General features: G+C 44.3%; 3 protein-coding genes across 3 annotated transcripts; 2 read left to right on the top strand and 1 right to left on the bottom strand.

The window, feature by feature from the left end:
* Positions 1-2,987: 2,987 nt before the first annotated feature.
* On the top strand, positions 2,988-6,839 carry phyhd1 (phytanoyl-CoA dioxygenase domain containing 1). The gene is given in 13 exon segments (XM_034547638.1): positions 2,988-3,099; positions 4,067-4,195; positions 4,197-4,226; positions 4,470-4,545; positions 4,637-4,684; positions 4,782-4,837; positions 4,928-4,990; positions 5,086-5,107; positions 5,205-5,293; positions 5,296-5,335; positions 5,423-5,527; positions 6,116-6,242; positions 6,615-6,839. Coding segments are annotated over 13 exon segments (867 nt in total). The 5' UTR covers positions 2,988-3,066; the 3' UTR covers positions 6,664-6,839.
* Positions 6,840-6,940: 101 nt separating this feature from the next.
* dolk (dolichol kinase) lies at positions 6,941-10,707 on the bottom strand. Its single transcript, XM_034547636.1, has 2 exons — positions 10,574-10,707; positions 6,941-10,066 (listed from the first exon to the last, which is right to left on the bottom strand). The coding sequence occupies exon 2, from the start codon at positions 10,033-10,035 to the stop codon at positions 8,353-8,355; it is 1,683 nt and encodes a 560-aa protein (XP_034403527.1). The 5' UTR covers positions 10,036-10,066; positions 10,574-10,707; the 3' UTR covers positions 6,941-8,352.
* A 435-nt stretch (positions 10,708-11,142) lies between these two features.
* nup188 (nucleoporin 188) lies at positions 11,143-24,885 on the top strand. The gene is given in 46 exon segments (XM_034547019.1): positions 11,143-11,222; positions 12,223-12,277; positions 12,496-12,569; positions 12,652-12,736; positions 12,906-12,986; positions 13,079-13,123; positions 13,215-13,307; positions 13,411-13,530; positions 13,628-13,839; positions 14,338-14,452; positions 14,586-14,804; positions 15,208-15,288; positions 15,380-15,472; positions 15,569-15,688; positions 15,780-15,906; positions 16,046-16,204; positions 16,313-16,439; positions 16,545-16,632; positions 16,725-16,801; positions 16,899-17,013; positions 17,139-17,259; positions 17,357-17,423; positions 18,106-18,231; positions 18,324-18,366; positions 18,368-18,565; positions 18,648-18,665; positions 18,667-18,714; positions 18,717-18,857; positions 18,951-19,120; positions 19,209-19,278; positions 19,376-19,443; positions 19,522-19,717; positions 20,102-20,179; positions 20,302-20,387; positions 20,484-20,629; positions 20,718-20,896; positions 21,166-21,366; positions 21,713-21,805; positions 21,891-22,043; positions 22,132-22,269; positions 22,358-22,432; positions 22,552-22,767; positions 22,910-23,041; positions 23,150-23,223; positions 23,648-23,777; positions 24,054-24,885. Coding segments are annotated over 46 exon segments (5,259 nt in total). The 5' UTR covers positions 11,143-11,196; the 3' UTR covers positions 24,234-24,885.
* Positions 24,886-25,971: the final 1,086 nt, after the last annotated feature.

The following is a 25,971-nucleotide window of genomic DNA, read 5'->3' as shown; positions in this document are numbered from 1 at the left end:
TTATTGACTCAAGTGCCCAGCTGTTTGTATGTCATCACGGGTTTACTCCAGGGGGGTGGGGGGGGGGAATGGACATTTGTCAGCATTTTGTTTATCCATCCGAGAAAGATTTTCGACCGACCTACACGAGGGAAACATCTACTCACCGCACAGTAATGCCGAATATGTTATTTCCACATTCACGTTCCAAGTTAGTGCAACATGCTTTGTCTGCTTGAAACACTTTCCTTGTTAAGGCCTTGGATTTAATAGCATCATTTGGAGTAACCCTGCTATGTTTCCTCCAGCCAGGCACCTCGTTGCTCACACGGCCTTATCTTTTACAAGCCGAATGCCCTCGTAAGAATTACAAACATCACGCTTGTTTTGCTGTAAAAATGTATAGCCGGAATGTGTTTTGTTTATATATCGTATGTGGTCTTATTGTTACCAGCTGTTTCTTTCTACAATGCACCTTTTGTTCAAGGTGAATGTTGTTTCTCTGAAGGCTGAGGCTAAATCCAGATGCCCCTGTTGTTGGGGGGGGGGGGGGGGGGGGGCACGAGTAAATTGCTCTTGTTTCTGAAAGAAGAGCCTCAGTCTTGAATGTGTTGACTAGCAACCCGTTTAAAAAAAAAAAAAAAAAAGAAAGTTGTAAGCAAAGGTTACAGAGAAAAGGAACAAATGACACCGGGAAGAAAGAAGAAAAAAAAGGCAGGAAAATCAAAGTAAATCTCTGCTGAAGTTTGCAAACATTAACACTGTGTTAAGTGGCACGTCCACCTCTACGTCTGCTCTCGTTCAGTGTTTGTGATGCCAAGAAGTTGCCAAAACATGTTTTTCACTACACTCTTGAGTGACCTGTTCGGATGCCAAACTACGACTGCCACATAGGCCGGTCCTTTTCTGTTCGAGCGCACTCCACAGCAATGTGAGTGACCGACTCGTACGTCAGCCCCAAAGTGAACTTGATACGGTAACACGGCTCATTGCCGCGGTGCTGCTGACACTAACAATTTCACTCCTGCAGTGCGGCGCAGTGTCAAATTAACTTAACTTAACTTGGTGTTCATCAGAGGTTGGATGGTCACAGATCTGTGTTTAACCCTTATTTTATCCTTGGTACAGCAGTTTTCTGTTGAATCATCCACACCTTTTGATATATTCATCCATGTGTCAGCATCGCTACACATCTGTAGTCAGATATCTGCGTCTGAGTCTCACTTTGTCCTGCTGACAATTTGATTTATATGCACAAATATCTTCTTTTTTTTTTTTTTTCTGACCTCCAGAGCTCCCACAACGGTCACTTCCCCCCTGAGTCACAAGACGCCGAGCACATTGAAGCCGCCGGACTCCCTTTTCCTGCGTCAGTGAGTCAGATGAAGGTCTAAGCTGAGGTCAGTCGTTTTTTTACAGAGCACCGAAAGAAGGACGTTTTTATTTTTTAGTGACTAATAAAATGCCCCTTAGGGTTACTTTTTAAAACCCTCCGGCGAGCAGTTTAATTCGCATCACATCAGAAGCGTCAATGATTTTAACCAACACATGTAGCTTTTGTGTTGCCTCCCCCGATTTTATTTAAGGTATGAAATGTATTGATGTTGTGTCGGCCTTAAGTAGCGTAGTTTGTGTGAATCTGTTTGTTAGGGTTAACACATTTGGATCCACAGAGGTTGTTTTTTTACAGCACACAGTGAGATGCTGATTTCTTTGGATGCAGCTCCTTTCCACACAAACCAGACGGAGTTTAACTCCTCGACAATCTGACGCTCATCTTTCTGAAGTGTGTACATTGTTGGACAGTCGCATACATCATTTAACTTGAGCACAGAAATCACAATATTCTACTTAACCCCGAGCAGCAATCCCTGTTGACCATGACGTGTAAGCTGGATGGACAGACGTGTTTTAATCAGCACCGTCTGACGGGACGAGGCCTTTTTTATTAATTAAGCGTCGCCAAGTGGACAGAACACTCTGGCTTTTCAAGCGGGGACGTCTGTAACCATGGAAAACTGAACTTCTTTTTTTTTTTTAATGTTCAGACCTTACTTTTTGTACCATTCTGACACATGATATTGAAATAAACACTTAACACTGAATCCGGTTTCAACGAGTGTTACTTCCTCCTCCGGGGGGCGATTGGTTCTTCTTTCAGGAGAAGATTCTGAGCACCGAACTTGCTGACAAATATATTTTGGATATGTGTTGGCTAATATACCTTTTCTTTTCTGTAGACATGTTGACTTTTTTTGCACAACAATATGTCTTGCTGTGTGTAATAAATGTCTCTCTCTAGATTTTAATGGCGGTGCCTGGTGGTCAGTACTTGGAGAGTCAGAATTTCTTTTAACTCTTACATTACTGAAATTAGCAAGTTATTAACTTCAACAGCTATGGCCATGTATAGGCAGTGGCAAAGGAAATATTCAGATCATTTATTTAAATAAAAGTAGCAAAATTATAATGCAATAGTACTCCCAAGAAGTCCCATGTTGAAAATATCACTTAATATTCAGTAAAAGTGTGCGAACATTATTTAAAAAGAGTGAAAAGTGTGTAATCATAAAGCATCATAATGGTATTTTTATCTTTGGTATTTTATTCTAGTCAGTGAATCATATTTGCTAATGTTTGTTTTGGTTTGTAAAATCAATAAATCGGAGCAAAACATAGTTTATACTGTGCATATGTATATATAAAAGTAGCATGAATTTTTTTTATTCTAAAGGAAGGTATAAGTAACCATCAATATGTCCAGAAGGAAGCTACTGCGTCAATAAACCCGACTGGCCACGAGATGGCGCTGACGTTCCAGCTGTATTTAACTCCACATAAGAAGGTTTACGAGCGACACCTACAGGTCACCCTGCGCTACTACAGCGCCCGTCCTCATGAGCACGGGGCTTTATGTGAGCTGCAACGAAAGGGTTAATGTCCAAAATCCCATTACGGGCCTTTCTGCGTAGGGGTTACACTTAATTGAATCCGACGTATCACGTGGTCGGAAATCTGCTCCTGCGGGTTGGAGTTTAACCATCGTGCCTGTTTCCCCTGGAGCCGGAGCCCTCCGAGCCGACAACCATGGACTTTATGACGGATCGGGATGTGCAAAAGGTGAGGTTGAATTTACCATTAAAAAAAAAAAGGAGGATGCTCATGTAGGGTACAACATCCTGAACACGGCTATTAAATAAACTATATTAACTGTGCAGAAGCTTTATATTCTCTAACTGTATTGTTATACGGGGTTTAAATGGCAGCGCACTTCAGGCTCGTTACATAACCTGCAGCCACAAGTGGCCCGTTTACAAGTGGTGTGTGGCAAACGCGCAATTACCTGTTTATTCTCACCGGATATGCCTTTTTTTAAGCCTTCTTTAAGAAGGGATTGTAGCCATTTTTACCTGGAGGCACTGGACATGAGTACTTTACAGACTATACGTGTCACAGTGAAGCCTCTTTCAGGAGCAAGAGGTAAAGTCAACAGTCATACATGTTATGTAATGATGCAATTGAGTTGAGAATGGTTGTACACACAGTGTGTGTACGTTTGACCCCAGATGGGCCTTAAAGACCCCTCCTTTACAATGTGTGTGTGTGTGTGTGTGTGTGTGTGTGTGTGTGTGTGTGTGTGAATGGTGGTGAGACAATCATTTGATTAATCAGTCAATGGCTAATTAAACACTGACAATTCAATATAATTATTCCTGCATTTCTTAATTTGATCCGATAGCACATTCCTATAACATGTTGTAAACCTTGTGATCAGCCCTTTTTCATTAACCTTTTAATCTTTCTTAAATTAAACAAATAAATAATGTGAGCTGCTCTGTAGTGTGAAGAGGCAGGCCACACACCCAGACACGGGGGATCGGTGTGTCCCAGCTCGTAATAGAAACTAAGTGAAAATCAAAATCAAAATCAAATGGAAGTAAACCACATTGAGGTCATGAATTCTGTGCATTTGATCCGAGATTTCATGTAAATCTGAGGACACACAAACTACAGAGGTCACGTCTCGACCCCTAAATGCTCGCTTTGTGAACAGTGCAGTCTGACACCTTCCTCCCCGTTTTTAAAGTACATGGAGGATGGGTACGTGGTTCTGGACGGGCTGCTGACCTCCTGGGAGTGCGATGAGCTGAGGCAAAGGATGGCGGAGATAGTGGACCGCATGGACGTCCCGGAGCACTGCCGCACATCCTTCTCACACCAATCACGACGAGCAGCTCAAAACACAGGTGACCCTAATGCAAACACCAGGCACAGTGTGAGATGAGTATTAATAAACACCGTCAGCGACTCATCCCGTAATATGTCTTTCACATGCTTTCCATCGCACTGCGCTAAAAAAAAGATGCAGGTAAGGTTCCCGATGATGTTCCCCTTCATGATCGGGCTCACGTGGCCTTCGGGTACATTTCCCTTCAGGCTAATATAATAGCTCATGTCAGCATCGGTGTGCCTCCCTCTTTGTAACGCAGGGAAACGCTGACTACTTCATCACCAGTGGAGACAAAATCCGCTTTTTCTTCGAGAAGGGAGTTTTTGACGACAAAGGTGAGCTCCGTTTCATTTTTAATTTTTTTTTTTTTTTTAACGATATGGCAAAATGCCAAATGAGATGGGTAAAGCATTTCTCGTCCTGCAGGAGGATTCATCGTTCCAAAACATCGGTCGCTGAATAAAGTCGGACACGGTGAGTTATCGAATTGAATCTTCCAGAAAACATCACGCGCAGAGATTAACCCCCAGTTTTTCTTTTCTTGTTTGTTTGTTTGTTGTCGTCTTTTTAGCACTACACGCCTTTGAGCCGCTGTACAAAAAAGTGACGCACTCGCCCAAAATCCAGGTGAGTTGAGCTGTTCCATGGATATCAGAGAGCGAAGGCACTCGGTCGCAGAATAACCAACGGGGGCCCGTGACTGGTTTTTTTTCGTAGGGCGCAGCGAAGAAGATGGGTCTCGTTAGTCCGGTGATTCTGCAGAGCATGTTCATTTTTAAGGTAAAGTCTGTCCGTGAAAGGCCCTGTGGTGCGTGGTGTGATGTCATGTGGGGTAGTTCAGGGTTTGATATCATTGCTCCTTCTCACTCCTCCAGCAACCCGGGTTTGGTGGAGAAGGTAAGAAAACCTAACAGATTGAAAAATACAGAACTCTGCGTGTAAAAAAACTCTTGAATTCTTTCCGTGAGATATCTTTCTTTCTTTTTTTTTAAAGTGACGCCACATCAAGATGCCACTTTTCTGTACACGGAGCCCCTGGGCAGAGTTCTGGGTCTGTGGATCGCCCTGGAAGACGCCACCGTTAACAAACGGCTGCCATGTGGTTCATCCCGGGGTCGCACAACGGTGAGCTCCCTCATAACCAACCCCCACGCTGTGACAACATACTCTGTGTTGTGTGAAATCACCTTGTTTTTTTTTTCTTCTTCCCAGGTGGCATTTCTCGCCGCATGGTGCGTACGCCAGAGGGCACCGACTTCGCGGGTCGAGAGCAGGCGTACGCCGACGAGCAGTTTGTCGCTGCGCCGGTTAAAAAAGGTCATTCGAGTCTTTAAATTTAAGGGGGCACATTAAAGATGATTGAGACATTTTGCATTTTCAAGACTTATTGATCATTGTCATGCACTCAAATGTTGGTCTATAAGCATTTTATGCACAATGTGCATTTTATAGTGCTGAAACAAATAGTCCAAAGAAATTGTCACGCACATAAATACCAAATAAACAACAATAAGGGAGCTTTAGAGGTGGTGGTAGACTGAATTTTTTTACCTTAGCACAGAGCTAGGCAAGCTGTTTCCCCGTTTACAGTCTTTATGCTAAGCTAAGCTAACTGGCTGTAGCTTCATATTTACTTTACAAAACATAACTGTGGTATTATTCTTCTCTCGGCAAAAAAATTAATTATATATATATTTCCCAAAAACATAAAACTATTCCTTTCGTGAATCAACTTAATCTACAACTATTTAAACATTTGATTAAACGTTAAAGGAATTTAATCTGCCAAACAATAGTCGTTTAAATTGTGAGGATTTGCCCGTTTTGAATGTCTTTGGGTTTCTGACAGTTGGCCATCATTTTTGGGACATTTCATAGACTCCAATTAACGTGATAAATGTCCAGGTGGTGTCGTGCTGATCCACGGGGAGGTGGTGCATCGCAGCGCTGAAAACACGTCGGAGGAGTCTCGCCACGTCTACACCTTCCATCTCATGGAAACCCAGAACACCCGCTGGAGCCCCGACAACTGGTGAGCGGGAATAAGGGCTTTTGTGGCGTTTCTTTTATTAAATATCTATACAGACTTTATAGAATATTAGTAAACGGAGAACTGTAATCCCGTAAACGCCGTGTTTAGCCACATTTACAATGGCAACTGGTACTCGTACAGTAACTCGAGTAAAGAAGAGTCATCAAACATGATGTCTGTTGGAGCAAAACATATTTCTATAAAGTTATCAAACATATACCGCCATGAGCGACAGGTCGTACCGGACCGCGAGAAGCTGTGAGCAGCCTTTGTTTTATCCATCAAAGGCTCGGTTGTATCGCTGGTGAATTCCTCTTTTAATTTGCACTGTGTGACATCTCAAGTTCTTTCCGTCTCTTTGGTCTTTTGAAGGTTGCAGCCCACCGAAGAGCTTCCTTTCCCCCCTCTCTACACAAAATGAAGGCTTTAGTTTGTGTGGATCATCTGGTGCTGCAGGTCATGGGAGAGACACAAGATCCTGTATGTCCTCATGAACATGTTTTAAACTCTTTTAACCGTAGAAAATGTGCTGCAATGTGTTTATACTGGATTAATGGTGAATAACCGACATTTATGATGATTGTATCCATGTTTTTAAATGAGATTACATTGGAAAATTAATTTGAGTAAACTTGTTTTGTACTTTTTTGATCAAGAGACAATACAGCTGACATAAATGAATTCAGCAACTCATCATCAACAATGTCATTAAACAACTTTATTCTTCTCCAAGGTCATTTTTTCTTCTTCTTTAAATTCAAAACAAGATGGCAGATTCCTATATTTTTTGTTTTTTTTACAGACAACAGTAAGCATTATTTTTCAAGTATGTTCATGTTCAAGATGCAACTTGAATAAAAAGCAATTAAATCGTATGCGTCAATGATCATCAACCACAATACACCTTTTATGTTAATTAAAAAAATAATCAAACCAAAAGGATTAATGTGTGTTTTCAGCCACTGAGTCTCGCTTCTGAATCATTAAAATATGTGTCAAACAATTTGACTAAAAATAAGGAGGCATGTCAATTTTATCTTTCTTCATTGATGCACTCAACATGCAATATTATATATATTTTTTTTAATGTAAGGATGATTGCAAAAAAAAAACATAATAGTAGGAACATGCTAATTAATTGATGTAAAAAAAAAAATAATAACTTGCAGATAAACATAAACATTAAGGCGGTGAAGTAAGCATCCTCATCCAAGAACGATGAGATGAAACCTGATGGCATTTGTGGATATTTCCGAGGAGCAAAATATTTAATAGAAATGGATGAGTTGGTGCAAAAGAAAGATGCTATAAACATAATTTTTGGGCCCAAAGCATATCTACAAACTCCAGAATTATGCAGAGTTTGACAGCTCAGTGTCACAAGGAAATGTGTATATCAAGTGTACCTTTTAAGGGGTCCCATCAAACTAAAATATACTGCAGGGTACTTGTGTACATGTTACAGTACTGAATGTCACATTAGTGTCATGCAAGAGAGCATAGCGAGTTTCTGCCATACTGAAATATAAATCAGCCCTTAGGAGAGTTGACTGGGGCCGTCATGCTTTCATCTACAACAGTAGATAGAAAATATACTTCTTAAGGCAAATACTTTCAGCAGTAAGTCCTTTATATTGCAATTGGGAGGAGGCGACGTAACCTCAGAACCAAAAAAAAAAACGTTGATTAAGAAACAGATATCGATAAGCCAACTTTTAACTTGTGTTCTTCAAAAGGCAATCCAGAGGTGTGTATCCTGTTTGCAAAAAAAAAAAACAAGGGACACGACGGGAGGGGGGAGGGATCAGCAGCTGTCACTCACACTTTGTTGGCGAGTTCTTCTGAAACGATCGTCTCGTTCCTCAAAAAGCGAACGACGTAATCTGAGGGGGCCACAGACGACCGACGTCATGTCTGCCGCCACGTAAAAAGTAAGGAGACGATTTATTTACTATTATTTTTCTTGTGCTGATCGGTCCACTGAGATTTTTTTCTTCATATTTCTCCCCCCCCCCCCCCCCCCCCCCCCCCCCCAAAACTCATTAATCTTCCCCTTTTTGAAAGAGCTTAAGGACACAAAAGAAAGTTGTTTTTTTCTTCTTCCGTTCAGTCAAAGCAACAGCAGGATGAAGAGGTAGAGTGGGAGCAGGAGGTTGTCTATTTGGGTGGTGTAGGCCTCCAGCATGGCCACCAGAGTGATGGAGCCGACAATCCACGAGTACGTGGAGTTCAGATTGATGCTCCCGTCGAAGATGAGGAAGATGGCCACGGCGATGATCTGGGCGAACACGGACGTCGCGGTCCCCTCCACGGTTTTCTTCGTGCCGGGCCAACGGATCTCCCCCATGGTGCTGCCGAACATCGACGCCACGGTGTCCCCGACCCCCACGGCCAGCACGCCCGCGTACGGCACAAGGCCGCCCGCACCGGGTAGTATCCCCTTCGGGGCGCAGGGCCCGGGGAACAGCCAAATGGGCAGGGACATGCCGAGCAGCAGGTACACGTGGGTCAGGATAAGAGGCCCGGAGTCCCGCTCATCCAGGAACAAGGTGAGCAGCTGCCGGAGCAGCTGACCCAGCGGCCTGATCCGAAAGTAACGCACGTACTCCAGGAACAAGAAAATCGCCAAGCAACCCACGGACGCCACGTGGAGCAGCTGCCGGTCGTACACCAGACCCGGAACGTACGTGGCCACCACGATCAGGTGGAAGTACTTCCGGACGACGGTGGACGCCTGGTGCTTCTTGGAGCCCGCCTGGCGCTGGTAGTTCTGGTGCAACACGACGCAAGTGGCCACGGCGGCCAGAAACAGCCAGTAACCCAGCAGATAAAGTCTCCGGTCGTTTAGCGTGACAAAGTCCAGCAGCCACATGATGGGGTGGCGGCCGATGAACAGGGAGAGCCACGGCATCAGGATGCCCAGACCCAGGACGGCCGTCATCATGTGAAAGAAGAGGGACGACACCCAGGTCTCGGACTCCATGAAGCAGAAGAGCAGGGCGAAGAAGACGCCCAGCAACAGCGAGCCCACCACGACGACCGGCAGGAAATAGTTCACCGGGTCCCCTTTGACCTCGGCCAGGTTCAGGGAGCGCTTGATGAGCTGGTTGACGATGAAGCTGATCCCGCCGACGATGAGGAGCGCCTCGCCGGGCGTGAGGCAGCGCGGCAGCAGGTAGAGCACGATCAGGCTGAGATAGACGAAGATCAACAGCACCTCCAGGACCTCGATGACCTCGGACACCGTCAGCGTCTGTTTCGCCGTGTAGAGGATTGCGCTACCGGCCATACCGGCGATCACGCAAGTGTTGGTGGGCACGGGTCTCGTGATGCCCAGCGCGATCAGCGACAGGAACAGGGCCAGCATCATGCCGGTGATGGTGACCACCATGGAGAAGCGCTCAAAGTAGACATTCCCCGAGGCGGAGCACTTTTCTTTCAGCACCAAGCCCAGCAGGGGCATCACCATGGAGGCCGGGACGATGCCGCTGTTCGCCGAGGGGCGGAACTGGAAGACGGCGCCCCCCGACCGGAGCAGGCGGTCCCATTTGTGCTGCGCGTAGAACGCCTGGATGAAGAGGGCTATGATGCACCAGGAATGCTGGTTCCAGACCGCCATGTGGACGCACAGCAACATGGCGAAAACCACGGAGGACTCCACGAGCACCGGGTTGATCAGCGTGGCTGCGGGGTGGGGGCTCACAGGGACGGAGACCGGGTTGCTCTGAGCAGATGGTCTGCCACGATGAAGGCCTTCTTCCGTCATTTCCTCTCTCTGGCACACTTCATCCATTTAGCAGCCACTTTTCACTCACAAAGGATGCCTAGAAAAGAAAAAGGGGGGGGGGGGGGTACATTTTTAGGTTAGGTAATAACAAAAATAATGGAAAAAAAATAGGCATTATGGAGTCCAGTAGTTGTGAGACCATGAGTTGTGTTAGCAGTGGACCTTTGCTCATCCTTTATCTGCTTTCTGCCATGAACTATGGACACACTAACCTTCACCAAGTCAGCGTGACACACACACACACACACACACACGCACATGCCCTAAACCCCCAGGGAAAAACATGCTCTTGACTCCATCGGCCGCAACCTTTAGTTCAGATACGCTGAAAAAGAAGAAAAACACGTCTCCGGTCATTCGTCCCTATCCGCGCTAACACTGCGCAGCCGGGACCCGGCTAACCCGAGTCAAATGGGGGGGCGGGGGGGGGGGAGTTCAAGGATGCTGCACCATCGGACTGCGATCAAGCTAGCGGCGGAATTACAGCTGAGTTATCACAACGCCGCGGAGGGCGCAATGGACACGAAGAGACGGGCCAACGTACCCGCATGCGTGCGGTGTTTGTCTGCACGGCGGCGCGGCGTTCAATGGACCCGAGCCGTCCTCTTTTTTTGACAGATTCCTTTCCTTTGTCAGATGTCGTTGCTCTCACACCGAGAAGGAGGGGGCCATATTTGACAGCCGGGTCACGTGGTTTAAATTAAAAAAAATAAAAAATCTCTTAAAGGCGTGGTTATGCATTTGTATTTTTTGTTTTTGATATATATATATATATTTATGATCTAGATAAGTTCTTACGGTATTTATGAAAGCGTTTACTGTTTATGTTACTTTATTGTATTTATTTATTAAACTACCTCCTTATTTGCATTAAAGCTATTTCAGTACGTCATGTGAATCACAATTAATTAAACATAATTATTATGGAATAAATGTGTAGAGGAAAATGCAGATGTAGATGTCCACATTTTTGTTTAAAATATGGTTACAGGAGAATTTAGTGAAGCGTTTGGAAATCGGTGTAGTACATTTATTTCCGCAAGGTGGCAGTAATCACATGACTGTGGTTAGTAATGCAACAATAAAAAAAAGAAACAGCGAAGAAGAAGGTGCCGAGGACGCCGATGACAACGCAGCATTTCAACCAATCACAGAACAGGAACGAAGATGGCGGAATCAGACATGAGCGTCAGGTAGGCAGATGGAAACAAACTTTAGCTAACGACTACGTCGTTTAAATAGTTGTTTAGTATTTAACAGCGAGCAAACACTTCCACACAAACTGTCTCTTTGTCAAGCCCACTCGATGGTCACATTTATAATTGACAGGGTGTCATTTTGAGTTGTTAGCTCCACGCTAACTTAGCTTAGCAAGCGCTAGCAGTTGAACATTTGAATGGCTTTTCGGCAGCGCGGTGTCAGCAGCATGACAACATGTCTGTGACGTTGACTCGAGAACTATAACGTGTTTTTTTACGGAGCATGCGCGCATTCTTCTAGTTAAAGTGCCTCCTTAATTAACTGTTAGTTCCAATAACCGGCCGTGGTTAGTTGTGATGGAGGAGAAGAGAGTGCCGCTAGGTTTGGACTTGGTAGAGGACAATGACAAAGTACGTTAGCTTACATTAGTGTTGTGGGAAATGTTTCCATTACGCTTTTACGAAGTTTAAAAAATAGACACGTGAACCGCCACATAAACTACTATCAGACCTGTTGATGCATCAAATAAACTGGACATTGTACTTTCCATGTTAAGTTGAAGGTGTAATATTTAAAGTGTTTAAAATGCAGACATGATCTTCACAATGTATGAGTTATAAAATACACAAAGGCGCTTATTCAGGACTTCAAAGCATGTATCTGTAACACTATCGTCTTTTTGTTTTTAAGACACCTACACTGCATCAACTCTGTATCAACATATACAAACCGTTTCTCAGCTGGTACATAGGTTTCGATATATTCTTTTAATATTTTGATCTGTGAGACTCAACCATGTATGTGTATATTGTTATAGATATACATGCAAATATAATAGCTTTGAATGGTCTGACTGTTGATGAATTGGTGTAAATCAGCTATTAATCTGTCAATTAGATAAAGTTGTACTTTCATTAGCCGATGAGCTGATAGCTGCTCCCCTGTGTAATACACATTAATGTATTTGCTAAAAGATACACATTATTTTCATAGGAGCAGTCGAGAACTATGGACCATATTGCTGGGAAGATCTGCCTTGCGAGAGCAGGTACGTCTACTTGCCACACGTCCTTATGGGCCATATATGCTAGAGTTCTGTTCAGCTATCACAAGAGTGTGGAGGTTGAATCAGAGTTAATGATGGATAACAAATGTATTTATTTTTCAAGAAAATATATATTTATTATACACATATTTAGATAATACAGAAAATGACACAACTGATTTTTTTTCCCTTTTTTAAATGACATTCTTGATGGGACACAGGCTCAAATAGAGGCAGAGCTTGACAGACACTGGGACCGACTGCATCAAGGACTAAGTTACTATAAGCCACCCAGGTATGTTATTTATTTTATCCTAAAGTCAAATCCACTACTATTCATATCAATATAAATAATAAATCGGCATTACTTGTTCTAGCGCATCCTCTGCTGGCAAAGTGAAGGAGAACAAAGCTGTTGCGCAACCATTGAAGGATTTTGGTCTACGGATCAGTAAACTATTGGTAAGAGTAAAAATGCCTGTTTTAATGTAAATATATATATATATATATATATATATATATATATATATATATATATATATATATATATATATATCAGATTTGCTTTCTTCATTTGGTGGTGCATTTCATGATGATTTGATAATAATGCAATGCTTTAATAATGTTCCAGGCTCTTGATGAACAACAGAGTGTGCAGATTTTACAGTGTTACCTGCAGGAGGACTACCGAGGAACGCGCAATTCCTTGAAGGTGTCTGTTTCCACTTTTTTAAGATTTAGTTGTGTTTCACGAGATTACTCTGAAAGACATTCAGATGGTGGCTAACTGAGTCTTGCATACAGGTTGTTCTCAAGGATGAGCGACAAAGCCAGGCACTGCTCCTTAAGGTCAGTACAGAGATCTGCAGCCATTTTCACTCGATGTACAGTTGCACGTGATTTAGCATGATCATTATACTTCTTGTGTTTGTGTCCACAGGTAGCCGGCTATTACTATGAGGAGCGCATGTGTCTGCTCAGATGTGTCCTGCTCCTACTGACATACTTTCAGGATGAGCGACATCCCTACAGGGTGAGAAGCAGCTGGTTTTGGGGTCACATTTCTCCCCTTTTTAAATATGTTTATTTGTTGTTTCTTTTGCAAAATAACACTGGGTGTGTTTGTTCATGTCCAGGCAGAGTACAGTAACTGTGTCAATAAACTGGAGAAGGATCTGGTGAGCAGGTACCAGTTGCAGTTTGAAAACCTCTTCAAAGCAGAAGCACCAACATGGGAAACTCACGGAAACCTCATGGTGATAATTTGTTTCTTATCTGGTCAATACCATATTACTCGGATGGTGACATTTGTCCATCAAAGGTTGCTAAATAATGCATACGTTTTATTTTAAGACGGAGAGGCAGGTGTCACTCTGGTTCCTGCAGTGTCTGAGGGAACAGTCTCTGCTGCTGGAGATCATCTTTCTGTATTACGCCTACTTTGAGATGAGCCCATCCGACCTGCTGAGCTTCACCAAAATGTTCAAAGAAGAAGGCTTCGGGTTGCGGCAGACCAACAGACACCTCGTAGACAAGAGCATGGACTCGCTGGTTGACCGCATTGGGTAGGAGTTCCTCATAGTGTCTGTGTGTATGCGAAGTTCCTGAGTTTAAAGTGAGCTTCCCCTCAGTAGCGTGTAAAGGGCACGTCTGCTTGTCGTATGGGGAACTGATTAAAAATTACAATAGTGCTTCAGTACACTGCAAATTAGGCAGATGGAAAGTACTGTTGGTGACTGGGAACCAAATGCTCAGCAACTAAGATATACTTGTATTTCTTTAATAAATAAGCGCATAACATAAGCCATTGTACTTGGAAGAGATTCCTAGAATTTGTTCCTAAGAATTGTAACCAAGATATTTAACGAATGGGACAATCACAATCGGTATACTCTGTGTGATGGCATCAGCATTTCAAAATGACCTCAAACCTATAGCTTGACATTTCTGTATTGCAGTTATTTGTTACTGTCAATACATCTGCAATAAGCAATAGCACACTGCTTCATATTTGATTCCTCGTGTAGTGATTTTAATGTCTCGTATGTTTTATTGGCCTGCAGATATTTGAGCTCTCTTATCCTGGTTGAGGGAATGGACATAGACTTCCTCCACAAGTGTGCTCTGGAAGACTGCACATTGCAGCACCAGTTCTCCAATGCTCCTGACGTGATCAAGGTTTGACCCCAGTCTCTACGTGCAGCAGACATGAATGCAATCATACTCAACCATACAGCGTGTGAACTGCTTTGGGCACGTAGAATAAACCACACGGACTAATACAGCTCCATATTTCCTCTGTTTCTTCCAGGAGATGGATCAGCTGCTCTTGACATTTGGCGACATCCCTCATCACGGGCCGGTGCTGCTGGCCTGGGTCCTGCTGAGACACACTCTGCGACCAGACGAGTCGCTGCAGCCGGACGAGTCCATCCACATGATCGGGAAGATAGGCAACACCGCCCTGCAGCTGGGGGTTTTCAAGTACATTTCAACCATGCTGAAGGGCCTTGGCGTCTCGGGGAATAATGTAAGAGAACACGGACACACACCTGGTCCAAACTAGGTCTTTCTTTTAATCTATAACTTCAAGTTAAAAGAGAACAGTCTTTCTCTAATGTTTACTGTTTTGTCACAGCTACCGAGAGAGTTCTGGTTTTCTTTACCAGGTAGTTAAATGTAATCACATGGGGCCCCAGACCTAAATCCATCTGTAATTAGATGGCCAGAATATAAACGTTGTGGCACGTTGTGATTTATTTTTATAGTCCGAATCTGAGCTAAATCAGACTTTTTATAATCACACCCCTCAAGCCCCCCAAAAACTCTTTATGACAAAATATGACACCGCAATACAAACATACAGACACCAGAATGTACCAAAGTCTACGCTATACAAAAATAAACTTTCTTTTTTTTCTTCTCTCCTCCAGTGCACAGCAAGCACAGCAAAGATGTGCATTTACGGTCTCCTCTCATTTGTGATCACTTCTTTTGAAGAGGAAAGCCTACAGGTATACATCCAGATTTTACAGTTTTATATACGTTAAAAGTTCTCGCTCACTTTCTGGTTCGTAACCTTCCTGAATACGATGCATGTGACAGACCGACGGTGTGGCGACGCAGTGCTCCCACCTGATCGACGCTGCCTGTGAGGTCCTTTCTGCTCCCAGTCTGGCTGAAGTCTTTTGGGAAATGGTGAGAAAAAAACAAAAAGCTCTTTTCGGGATGAGATTTGATAAAATCCCTCCAAATTGTTGAAAATCTGTCCCGTTTGTCAAATTTTGAATCCAGAAACCGAACATGGGGTTGGGAATGATCCTGGACAGCGCAGTCGGGATGTTCCCCCATAAGATCGGGCCCCTGTTGCAGCTTCTAACGGCCCTCCTCTCAAACAAGTCGACTGTTACAAAGGTAGATTTCACATATTATACACAGACGTTTACACACCGTTTTTCTATGTGAATGGTTTAACAATGTATTTTCTTTTTTTATTACGTGACAGGTGTATAATGTTTTGGATAAGATGTCCTACTACACGCAAGTTTACAAACATAAGCCCAATGATATCATCTCCAAGGATGACGAGACACTTTGGAGGAGACAAACACCAAAACTCCTCTACCCGCTCGGTTAGTTTTTATTTTTTTTATTTGGGTTGTTAGATTTTATTACAGATGGAAAGTTTTAGTCTATGCATATTTGTATCATACCTAATTCTAGAAGATTTTAATATTTCTCTCCACGATAACCTTTTGTCCCAACCGTCAGGCTCAGGGCAGACAAACCTGTGGATGCCACAAGGAGTGCTGGGCCAGGTGATGATTGGAGGCGATCAGGGCTACGTGGTCCGCTGGGAACACTCTTACAGCTCCTGGACGCTCTTCACCTGTGAGGTGGAGATGCTGCTCCATGTTGTATCCACTGCAGGTGCACAACCGTTCATATGTTCTCACGGGCAGATAGGTTCGTCAAAATTCTATGTTTTTTTTTATATTGCCGACAAATGAACATGTGTATATACTTTTCTTGTGCCAGATGTTATAGCTCACTGTGCACGCGTGAAGCCCATCCTGGATCTGGTCCATAAGATCATAAGCACAGACTGGACCGTGTCGGATTGTCTGTTGCCTCTCACTTCACGCATCTACATGTTGCTGCAGAGGTATGCTCACTCTACAGAGACACTCGTCACACTCGATGGCTATGTTGTACTTCCTGTTAGAAATCGTCTGGACCGAGACTTCATTTGTGTGTTTACGTCTGTTAGGTTAACTTCAGTCATCAACCCTCCAGTGGACGTGATCGCCTCCTGTGTGAACTGCCTCTCTGTGCTGGCTGCAAGGATGCCTGGGAAGGTGGGTATGCCGGGTACTTCCAGTGTGAACAGCAGGTAATATTAAGGATTTTAAAGTCACTGAATGATCAAATGTTCTTGTTTTCTCTTCAGGTGTGGTCCAGTCTGCACCACACAGGTTTCCTCCCCTTTGCCTCCAGCCCCCTGACCAGCATGCCTCAGTGTGTAAGGTACTGTGTGATCCCTAATTTGCCTTGCAAATGAATATCAGACTTATAATAACTTATAATAATATAATATTGAACAAAACCTGTTTTTGTTTTCTAGTGCTGAAGGGATGAAGGCGGGTAACTATGGCACCCTGCTGGTCCAGATTGAGCAGCCCAAGGGGGAGTATGCTGTGACCATCGCCTTCCTTCGTCTCATTACGACCTTGGTCAAGGTAACAGTTTTACCAAAAGACATTCACTGAACTTCTACATAAAATAAAGGCAAACAAGTCACTCTTCTAATCTGTAAAAATGGCGTCCTGCCACTATAATGTACATAACGTCTCTCTTCTTTCAGGGTCAGCTGGGCAGCACGCAGAACAAAGGCCTGATCCCCTGCGTGCTGCTGGTGTTGAAGGAGATGCTGCCCACTTACCACAAGTGGCGTTACAACACCTATGGAGTCAGGGAGCGGATCGGTAAGGCCGCCTGTCTACAGCTGTGAGCGTTTTCTTTCCTCCAGGCGGTTAAATGAAAGTTAAACACCGGCTGCTCTGTGTCTCTGTGTTGCTGCAGGCTGTCTCATCCTGGAGCTGATCCATGCCATCCTCAATCTGAGTCCGGAGGGAGAGGACCAGGCCAGGTAAGGAGACGTCTGTAGGGGTTCAATTGTCTTAAGTCTACTACTTGTAATTTAAACAGGCTGTTTGGAACAATAATATTAGCATAACCAGTCCTCTAATTAAAAATGGTTAATTTAGATTCCATAATTTGCAATTAGTTTTAAAGTTTTCCCATTGACACATATAACTGTATGTGGGTTGTTGTTGTTAATTATCTTTTGGTCAATTAATATTCAGTTGAGTTACTTTTTTATAATACAGCAGCAGCTTGTGGTCCAAATACTCTCTCTTGTTAAAAATGTTTATCTTTAATTTGTTAGTGGATCGATTTAATTAGTTGGTAGAAGACTAATTGATTGTTTAAAACGAATTCAGACTTTTTCTCCAAACTAAAAATGACAAAATAAATTCTCGTTCCAGCTTCTCAAATGTGAAGTTTTAAAACGAAAATTTAAAAACCAAATGTGTGATTTAGTAAACTGAATAAAGTGTTTTTAGCTTTTGGACTCGGTTGAACAAATGAAAAAAGAGCTAAATGTCGCGCACACAGCGTAAATATCTGCAGACAGACAGCCACGCTCGTCTAGTGGGTCATATGTGGCGTCTAAGGAAGGATTGTTTTGTATGCATAGTTGTTTTTTTTTTAAGGAAAGTGATGAATTATTTGTTAAGTTGTTGAATTATTTTTTCTCTCTGCTGCAGCACTCCCTCCCTGCAGTCTCTGTGCATCTACAGCCTGGCAAACACGGAGGCCGGACAGGCAGTCGTCAACATCATGGGAGTCGGAGTGGACACCATAGATATGGTCCTGGCTGCACAGCCCAGCAGGTGAATAGACGCAACCATCTGTATTCTGTCGTCATGTATGGACATGCAATAGTTTACATATATTTAATTTGCTTCTCTTTGACGCTGTCCAGCTGTGGCTCTGAGGGTCCCGGTCAGATCCTGATCCAGACCGTAAAAACTGGCTTTCTCCGTCACCAACAACGTCATCCGCCTGAAGCCGCCGTCTGACGTGGTGTCCCCTCTGGAGCAGGCCCTGACGCAACACGGCGGCCACGGCAACAACCTCATAGTGGTTTTGGCCAAGTACATTTACCACAAACACGACCCGGCGCTGCCTCGCCTGGCCATCCAGCTGCTCAAAAGGCTTGCCACGGTAAGGGGCGTTGCAGCATTCGCGTGAAACGCCGGTAAAAAAAATAAAAAATTCCTCGTGTTCAACGCGTTTCTGTCTGCAGGTGGCGCCCATGTCGGTCTAACGCTTGCCTCGGCAGCGACGCGGCGCCCATCAGGGACGCGTTTCTCACACGCGGCTGCAGAGCAAGACGGAAGACATGAGGATCAAGGTCATGATTCTCGAGTTCCTCACCGTCGCCGTGGAAACGCAGCCCGGCCTCATCGAGCTTTTCCTCAACCTGGAAGTAAAAGATGGAACGGAGGGGTTAAAGGTCAGAGCTGCGGCGACAATGTGTGGTTTTTAAAAACAATTTGCAGCGCTGCGTCTGGATTCTATCAACCATCTTTTTTTGTTGTGTCTGTAGGAGTTTCTGCTCGGCGAGTGGAGCTGTCTTCACGTGGTGCTGGAGCTCATCGACTCCAAACAGCAGGGGAAGTACTGGTGCCCCCCGCTGCTCCACCGGGCCGCCCTGGCCTTCCTTCTCGCCCTCTGGCAGGATCGCAGAGACAGCGCCATCTCCGTGTTACGTGCCAAGTAAGCACATCGTCTCAGAAAAAAAAAGTCTCTCTTTGAAACCGCCACACTGAATAATGAAGTTTGATGATTGTTTTTTTTTACACAGAGAGAGGTTTTGGGAAAATTTGACGACGCCTCTCTTTGGAACCCTCACTCCACCTTCAGATACCACGGAGGTATTTTGCTCTTTTCTGCACTTCTGTAATCACAATGCATGCTGCTTTTTTTTTTTGGGCAAGTTCGTCAATTTAAAGTATTGCGTTTTACTTTCAGCCGTGTGTTCTGGAGACGTGTGCTTTTGTCATGAAAATCATTGGCCTCGAGATCTACTATGTTGTCAGGTAAGTTCAGTATTCCCATATTTACCACTTCCTCATATCTCCCATAAGTGATGCTAATTGTGTCCGTGTTGTTAACAGGGGTTCCTTGGAGCCGTCTCTGAAGGACGGGCTTCAGAAGTTTTCCAATGCACGACGGTACGAGTACTGGTCCCAGTATGTCAAGTCGCTGGTGTGCCACGTAGCGGAGATGGAGGAGGAAGGCATCAGCTCCTTCCCCGAGACCCAGATGTTAATCTCTGCCTGGCGAATGCTGCTAATTCTTTCCACAAGCCACGTATGTACACATACAATTATGGTTCAATAAATTAATAGAATTGCACTTAGTTGTTCACATGAAAAGTGACATTTGTTGTTTCAATAATGAAAAAAACAAGTTCAAACCCTCGCTACTTAAAAGAATATGCTTATTTACAGTCTGTTTTTAAAGTGATAAATCAATTAAATCTCATTTGATGTAAAGATGTGAGGGTGGTTTTGGTCTGATCTAATTCTTGCCAATAAAGGGCATTTCAAGCTAGTGCTTTCTTTATTACTTTTTTAAATGATTTGTTTAATATCTACACTTTTTTTAAGTGGCCGCAGTCGTTTTATTTTGCTCAAAACCTGCAGCTGGACCGCATGAACATGTGATGATCTTTGGTATATTTTATGTTTTCAGTCCGATGTGATGCAACTAACGGAGGACTCGACCAAACTGAAGCTTTTCATGGATGTCCTGGATGGGACCAAAGCTGCTGTAAGTCATCACAGCGTCACATATTTTCCTATAATTTATGTTTCTTTTTAATTCCCATTTGACTATTTTATTTCAATTTCTCCTTTTATCACTGTTTTGCAAACTCCTTGTGTCTCTTTCAGCTGACTACACCCATGTCTGTGTCTTGTCTTCGTCTTGGCTCCATGATGGCCACTCTGCTCCTCATCCTCCTCAAGCAGTGGAGGAGGTGTGTATTCACACTTCTGACGGAGAGCTTTTCACACTCGCCTCCTTAACTATTGTATCTCTGATGAACTCCGTTTGGCTTTCTTTCTGTCTGCAGTGTGGTAGCCACAGCTCCTGACATCCTGTCTCCCCTCTCCCTGATCCTGGAGAGTGTCCTGCAAGCTGACCAGCAGATGATGGAGAGAACCAAAGCCAAAATCTTCTCTGCACTCATTTCTGTGCTGCAGATTCAGGGACTTAACGGTGAGAGCGCGTCGTCTGTTTGAGTTTCCTCGTGTCGGTGGTATGTAGTCCATTATTAATTTTTAGATTGATTGTATTTGTGAACTAGGTGGCGATATTTCCCAGCTGCCCCAGCTGTTGCTGTCCGTGTGCGAGACGGTGAAAGACGAGGCCCTGGCGCTCATCGACAACACTCGCCACATGAGCCAGACGGGGGACGCGGTGGAGGACGAGGACAGCATGGAGACGGACTCCTTTCGCGGCCCGCAGAAGGACCAGAGAGACGGGGTGAGCTGAGGCAGCAGCGCCGGACGGACGTTATGTTTGCACCTCCTTTGGGTCCATGTTCCTCCTTCAGAGGAGTCTAAAAGTCTCGTATTCAAGTCATTGACTCGACGTTTAGCTTTGAACTTTCTCGACAACATCGAGGCAGGAGAAAGGCTTCGGATGTCCTTCATTAGTCATGAGAGATGCGATGGATAACCGTTGGATTTTACGTAGACAAATATCTTTTTTTTTGCCAGAATACAATTAAAATGTCTCTTTTTCTCCATCAGGTGGGCGTGCTAGCGCTGCACTTGGCGAAGGAGCTGTGTCGCTCCGATGAGGACGGGGAGCATTGGGTCTCGGTGATGAGGCAGATTCCAGTTCTCCCCTCGGTGCTCAGCGCCATCGAGCTCAGCCTGCGATCCAAACACAACCTCTACTTCACCGAGGCTGCACTCCACCTGCTGCTCACTCTGGCCCGCACTCCTCAGGTGAACACATTCTCCTCATTGAACACGAAGGCACGAGGCTGATGGTCTTCTTGCCAACAAATGCCACGAGAAGACCAAAATCATCAATGCGACCTTCTTTCTGGTTCTCAGCCCCAAACCCGTTTGTTCCATCTGAAGACATTATTCTTTAATTCAGGATCTCAAATATATAGTTTCATAAAAGAAAACTCATCTTCAAGCAAACACTGCTCAAACAGGAGCGAGTCGTTGGGGACTCATTTGAGGACTGATGCATATTTTCTGTGGCACAGAGCAAACCAGGCTTTGGGAAGACAGACGATACTTGTTTCGTCAAATATTGAGTGCTTCTTCATTTGTCCTCCAGGGGGCAGATGCTGTTGCAGGAGCTGGAGTCATCCAGACGATCTGCCTCCCTCTGCTGAGTGTCTACGAGGTGACCTCAAACGGAGCCTCACAGGTAATTGCTTTGCTTTAACATGGCATCGCTCACCTTCTACGTGCGATACACTGCGTTAACATCACATAATATGTCCATGTTGCAGAGTTTCTCCCGGAAGTCCCAGGACTCCGCCTGCTGGCCGGGGGTGTACCGCCTCTGCATGTCTTTAATGGAGAGTCTGCTGAAGACGCTGCGCTACAACTTCATCAACGACGCCCTGGACTTTGTCGGAGTTCATCAAGAACGCATACTCCAGGTCTTAATGCGCACATCGATAACTTGCTATTGTATGCTAGAGATTTGGATGTTGTTTTTAATGCGAATGCTTCATATGCCCCGCTCAGTGTCTGAATGCGGTGCGGACGGTGCAGAGCCTCGCGTGTTTGGACGAGGCGGATCACACGGTCGGTTTCCTGCTGCAGCTCTCGAGCTTCTGTAAGGAGTGGCAGTTCCACCTGCCCAAACTGCTCCGAGATGTGCAGGTAAGTCGAGAGGAACGTTAACGCCACAGCTCTGCTGGTGCGGTCCCAGTTACGCTTCAGTATTCCTCTTTCCGTCTCCTCCCTGCAGGTGAACCTGTGTTACCTGTGCCAGACCTGCACGTATCTGCTCCACAGCAAGAAGATGCTGCATCACTACCTCCAGGTCCGAAACCAGGAGTTCTTCTACCTTTTTTAAAAAAATATATTTTTTTATATGATTTGATAATGACGAGCACAAAGATTACGGTGTTTATTTATCCCGGCTTTACGTTTGCTTTTTAGGCCAAAAATGGCGACGCTTTGCCTCCGGTTCCCCTTGCCAGGACGCAGCGAGCCCCCCAGACCCCGTCTAAAGAAGCAGCAGGTGGAGGTGAGCGAGAGGAAGCTGAGCAGAAGGCCTTGCTCGCTGTGCAGTGCAGTCTTCTGAAGATCCTTAGCAAAACCCTGGCAACTCTGCAGCACTTCACTCCAGACTGCTGCCAGATTCTCCTGGACCAGGTCAGCCTCCTCACTCTGCTCCCACGGTTCCTCTCTGAAGTTATATTTCCATCAGTGTCACACGAAAACCGTGCCACATGTTTCTGTGTTCATATCTTTGCGTAAAAGACGATGGGATGCTGATTTGTGTCTCGTGTGCCAGAGCATGGACCTCGCCGAGTATCGAACCCTGTTTGTGCTCAGCTTCACAACTCCGGCGTTCGACCCCGAAGTGGCTCCTTCGTTTGGAACCCTGCTGGCCACCATCAACGTGGCCCTGAGCATGTTGAGCGAGGTAGGCGTTCAATGTCAGTGTGGTCGTTTGCAGTCACCCGACAGCAGAACTCCCCCCCCCCCCCCCCCCCACTGATTGTTTATTTTGCCCTTTTTGTTTTCATCTTAGATGGAGAAGAAGAAAGAGCCCGTTTCCTTGAACATCGCCTCACTGGTCTCAGTGGAGGAGATCCAGGCTCTGAAGTGAGAACTTGGAAGTTTTATTTGAGTGGGACTGAGAAGATCAATACCGCTTTGATATCTGTCGACTAATAATGAAGCTACAGCTAGCGGTGCGTTAGCTTTGCGTCGCATTAAGACTGTAAACAACTATCCTGGCTCCGTCTAAAGTTGACCAAATCGGCCTGCCAGCGCATCAAAGCCCACCAATCAAGTTGTTAGATGTGTGTACAGTACAAAGGTGTGTTACCATCAGACAGGGCCAGACCAGCTATTTCAGTTACCAGTGTAATGCTATGCTAATCTACGCTAACTGACTCTTGCTTCATACAAACAGAAATGAGTCTTTTGGAAATAAAGTGAGAAAGTTAATTTCTAAAAATGCACTTCACTTCTTTGGTTTGCTTTACCACTTTTTAGTTTACGTGACCTTTCTTCTCCCCTTCAGGTCATTGCTGATGTTCACCATGGAGAACTGTTTCTACGTGCTGATCTCTCAGGCGGTGCGATGCCTCAAAGATCCCTCCATCCTCCCTCGAGACAAACAAAGACTCAAGCAGGAGCTCAGCTCTGAACTGGTGAGACGTCGTTGGTTTGAAGTCTTCTGTGTGACTTTTAGGACTTTTTTTTATATTTTCTTATTGTCAACAAATCTCAAATGCATGAAAAGATCAAACCAAACGATGAACTCATCCCAGGTGTCCTGGCATGTTCCTTTTTTTTTAAAATTAAAATAAACCGAGCAGGGATGTCACAAACTAAACGCATTGATGGTTTTGGTTTTTTCATGGAAAAATCCAACGACTTATCCTCCGGTATTTATTACGATGTCGTTCTTTTTCCCCCGCCACCAGAGCACTCTACTCTCCAGCCTTTCCCGACACTTCCGCAGGGGCTCTCCGTCATCTCCGTCCAGCGGCATCCTCCCCATCACCCAATCCAAGCCCCCCACACCCGGCTCCAAGGCCAGCCAGGAAGGCCAGGAGCCCTTAATCCAGTTCGTTCAGGCCTTCGTGAGACTCGTGCAGAGATGAAACAGACTTTCCATTAGAAGGCACAACTCTGGATTCTCTCTTCTCCCCCCCCCCCCCCTCCCTCCAACATTGTTGACGTGCAATCGGAAAACGTATTTACGAACAGTTGTTGCAGTAGTCAAATTAGCACAAACGAGTGAGGGTGTTTATTCTAATGTGATGTTTAATATTGATTGGAACTGTAATTTGCCGAACTGCATCTCGTCAAAACTGCTGTTGTAACTACGTTTGACGTGCCCACAACCAAAGTGTTTACTTTAAAAGGCCAATGAGAGGATTGTAAAAAAAAAACAAACATGTATTATGAAGAGATCTCGGTGCTACTAAACATCAGTCACTGACTGGTTTTATCTTTCCAAGGCCTAGTTTTATAGGTCACTTTGATACCTAATGACCACACGTGTTTCAAGTGCTACTTAAAAAAATTAGACCTTCGAGTATAATCTTTTCATGTATGACTAAATGTAGTAGAAAGGCTCGTTCTGTAAAGCTTCATTATACCTTTTTCTATTTCTCTTCTTTTTCTCTAAATCTTGTTCTGAACTTTCTTATCTGTGCTTATCCATGTATACATTTTGAAGCGGCAACCAAGATTTGTACTTAAAAAAAAAACAAATGTATATGCTAATAAAAGGGACTTTTGTACCACAAACTCTTTTTCTTTGCTGCATTTGCACATAATTCACTGTAACGGTCACTTTACATTTTTGGTCCCATGCAGGTGTAAAAGAACATTTTTGGAAATGCTATTATTTTTAATTTTTTTGGCCTGTTTTTGCGTCCCTTAAAGTATCAACTCGTACCAGCATACTTTGATGTCAAAATGCTGTTTTTTTGTACCCCCCCAGTAGTACAAACTGAAAAACATGTTTTGAAGTTCAACGAGCACAAATGTGTGAACCTGATCTGATGAAAGACGGCATTCATCCCACTTTGGATGGAGCGGATCTCATTTTCTGCAAACGGACTTAATCCATGACAACCCAGAGTTCAGATCAGGAAGCGGAAGCGGAAACGTTCATTGTTATGCAGATGATCCTCAATTCTATCTGAGATCGGAACGAGAAAAAACACTAATCTTTGTGCCCACACTGTGTCTCCATATATTAAGGTAGAGAAATAATTTAAAGTTTAAAACGTTAACAAAGGGATGGAGCTTATTTGCCCAATTGGACATTTTTTCATAGCTAGCACAGTTTAGACGGAATCTTTGTTCGGGTTTCGGAAGATTTCCGGGCTGTTTCAGAGTTTATAATGGGTGTGTATGGCACGGAATGTTCAGCTCTAGAGTGACAGAGCAGCCTGCTAGAGTGTGAGGGTGCAACCGAAAGTCCTACAAAAAATAAAACGTATTTTGCCACAAGTCTCAGAATTTTCACTCTTTTTACATCATTTATGGATCAAAACGTAGGGAATCTTGTACTGGTCCTCACATGTGTCGATGGAATCCACAATGTTTCCCACATTTGTCAGGAGAAGCCTTAACGAGGGAGCAAGTCCACCTCTCTGCCCCATTCGACTCCATTCTAAAACCGAGCCACATTTTCTTTTTTGAAAGAGGACTTTGTGAACTGTGATTAAGCCGTCATATCTAAACCCAAAAACACATTTTAAGGACACGTAAACACTCACAAAAGCCTTGAGCCTCTCCTAACGTCCACACTTTTGTGATCAGTTATGTTTTTTCGGTGAAATTCCACATTTTGACAGGTTCTTTTTCATGAAATACCAGATTAGT

The sequence above is a fragment of the Cyclopterus lumpus genome, chromosome 12 (genome assembly GCF_009769545.1).
Source record: "Cyclopterus lumpus isolate fCycLum1 chromosome 12, fCycLum1.pri, whole genome shotgun sequence".
Classification (NCBI taxonomy): Eukaryota; Metazoa; Chordata; class Actinopteri; order Perciformes; family Cyclopteridae; genus Cyclopterus; species Cyclopterus lumpus.
The sequence above is the reverse complement of the archived record's forward strand: the minus strand, read 5'-3'. Positions and strand labels throughout refer to the sequence as shown.

Coding starts and splice junctions, on each gene's coding strand:
- dolk (XM_034547636.1), bottom strand. CDS start 10,035: ATGGATGAAGTGTGCCAGAGAGAGGAAATGACGGAAGAAGGCCTTCAT.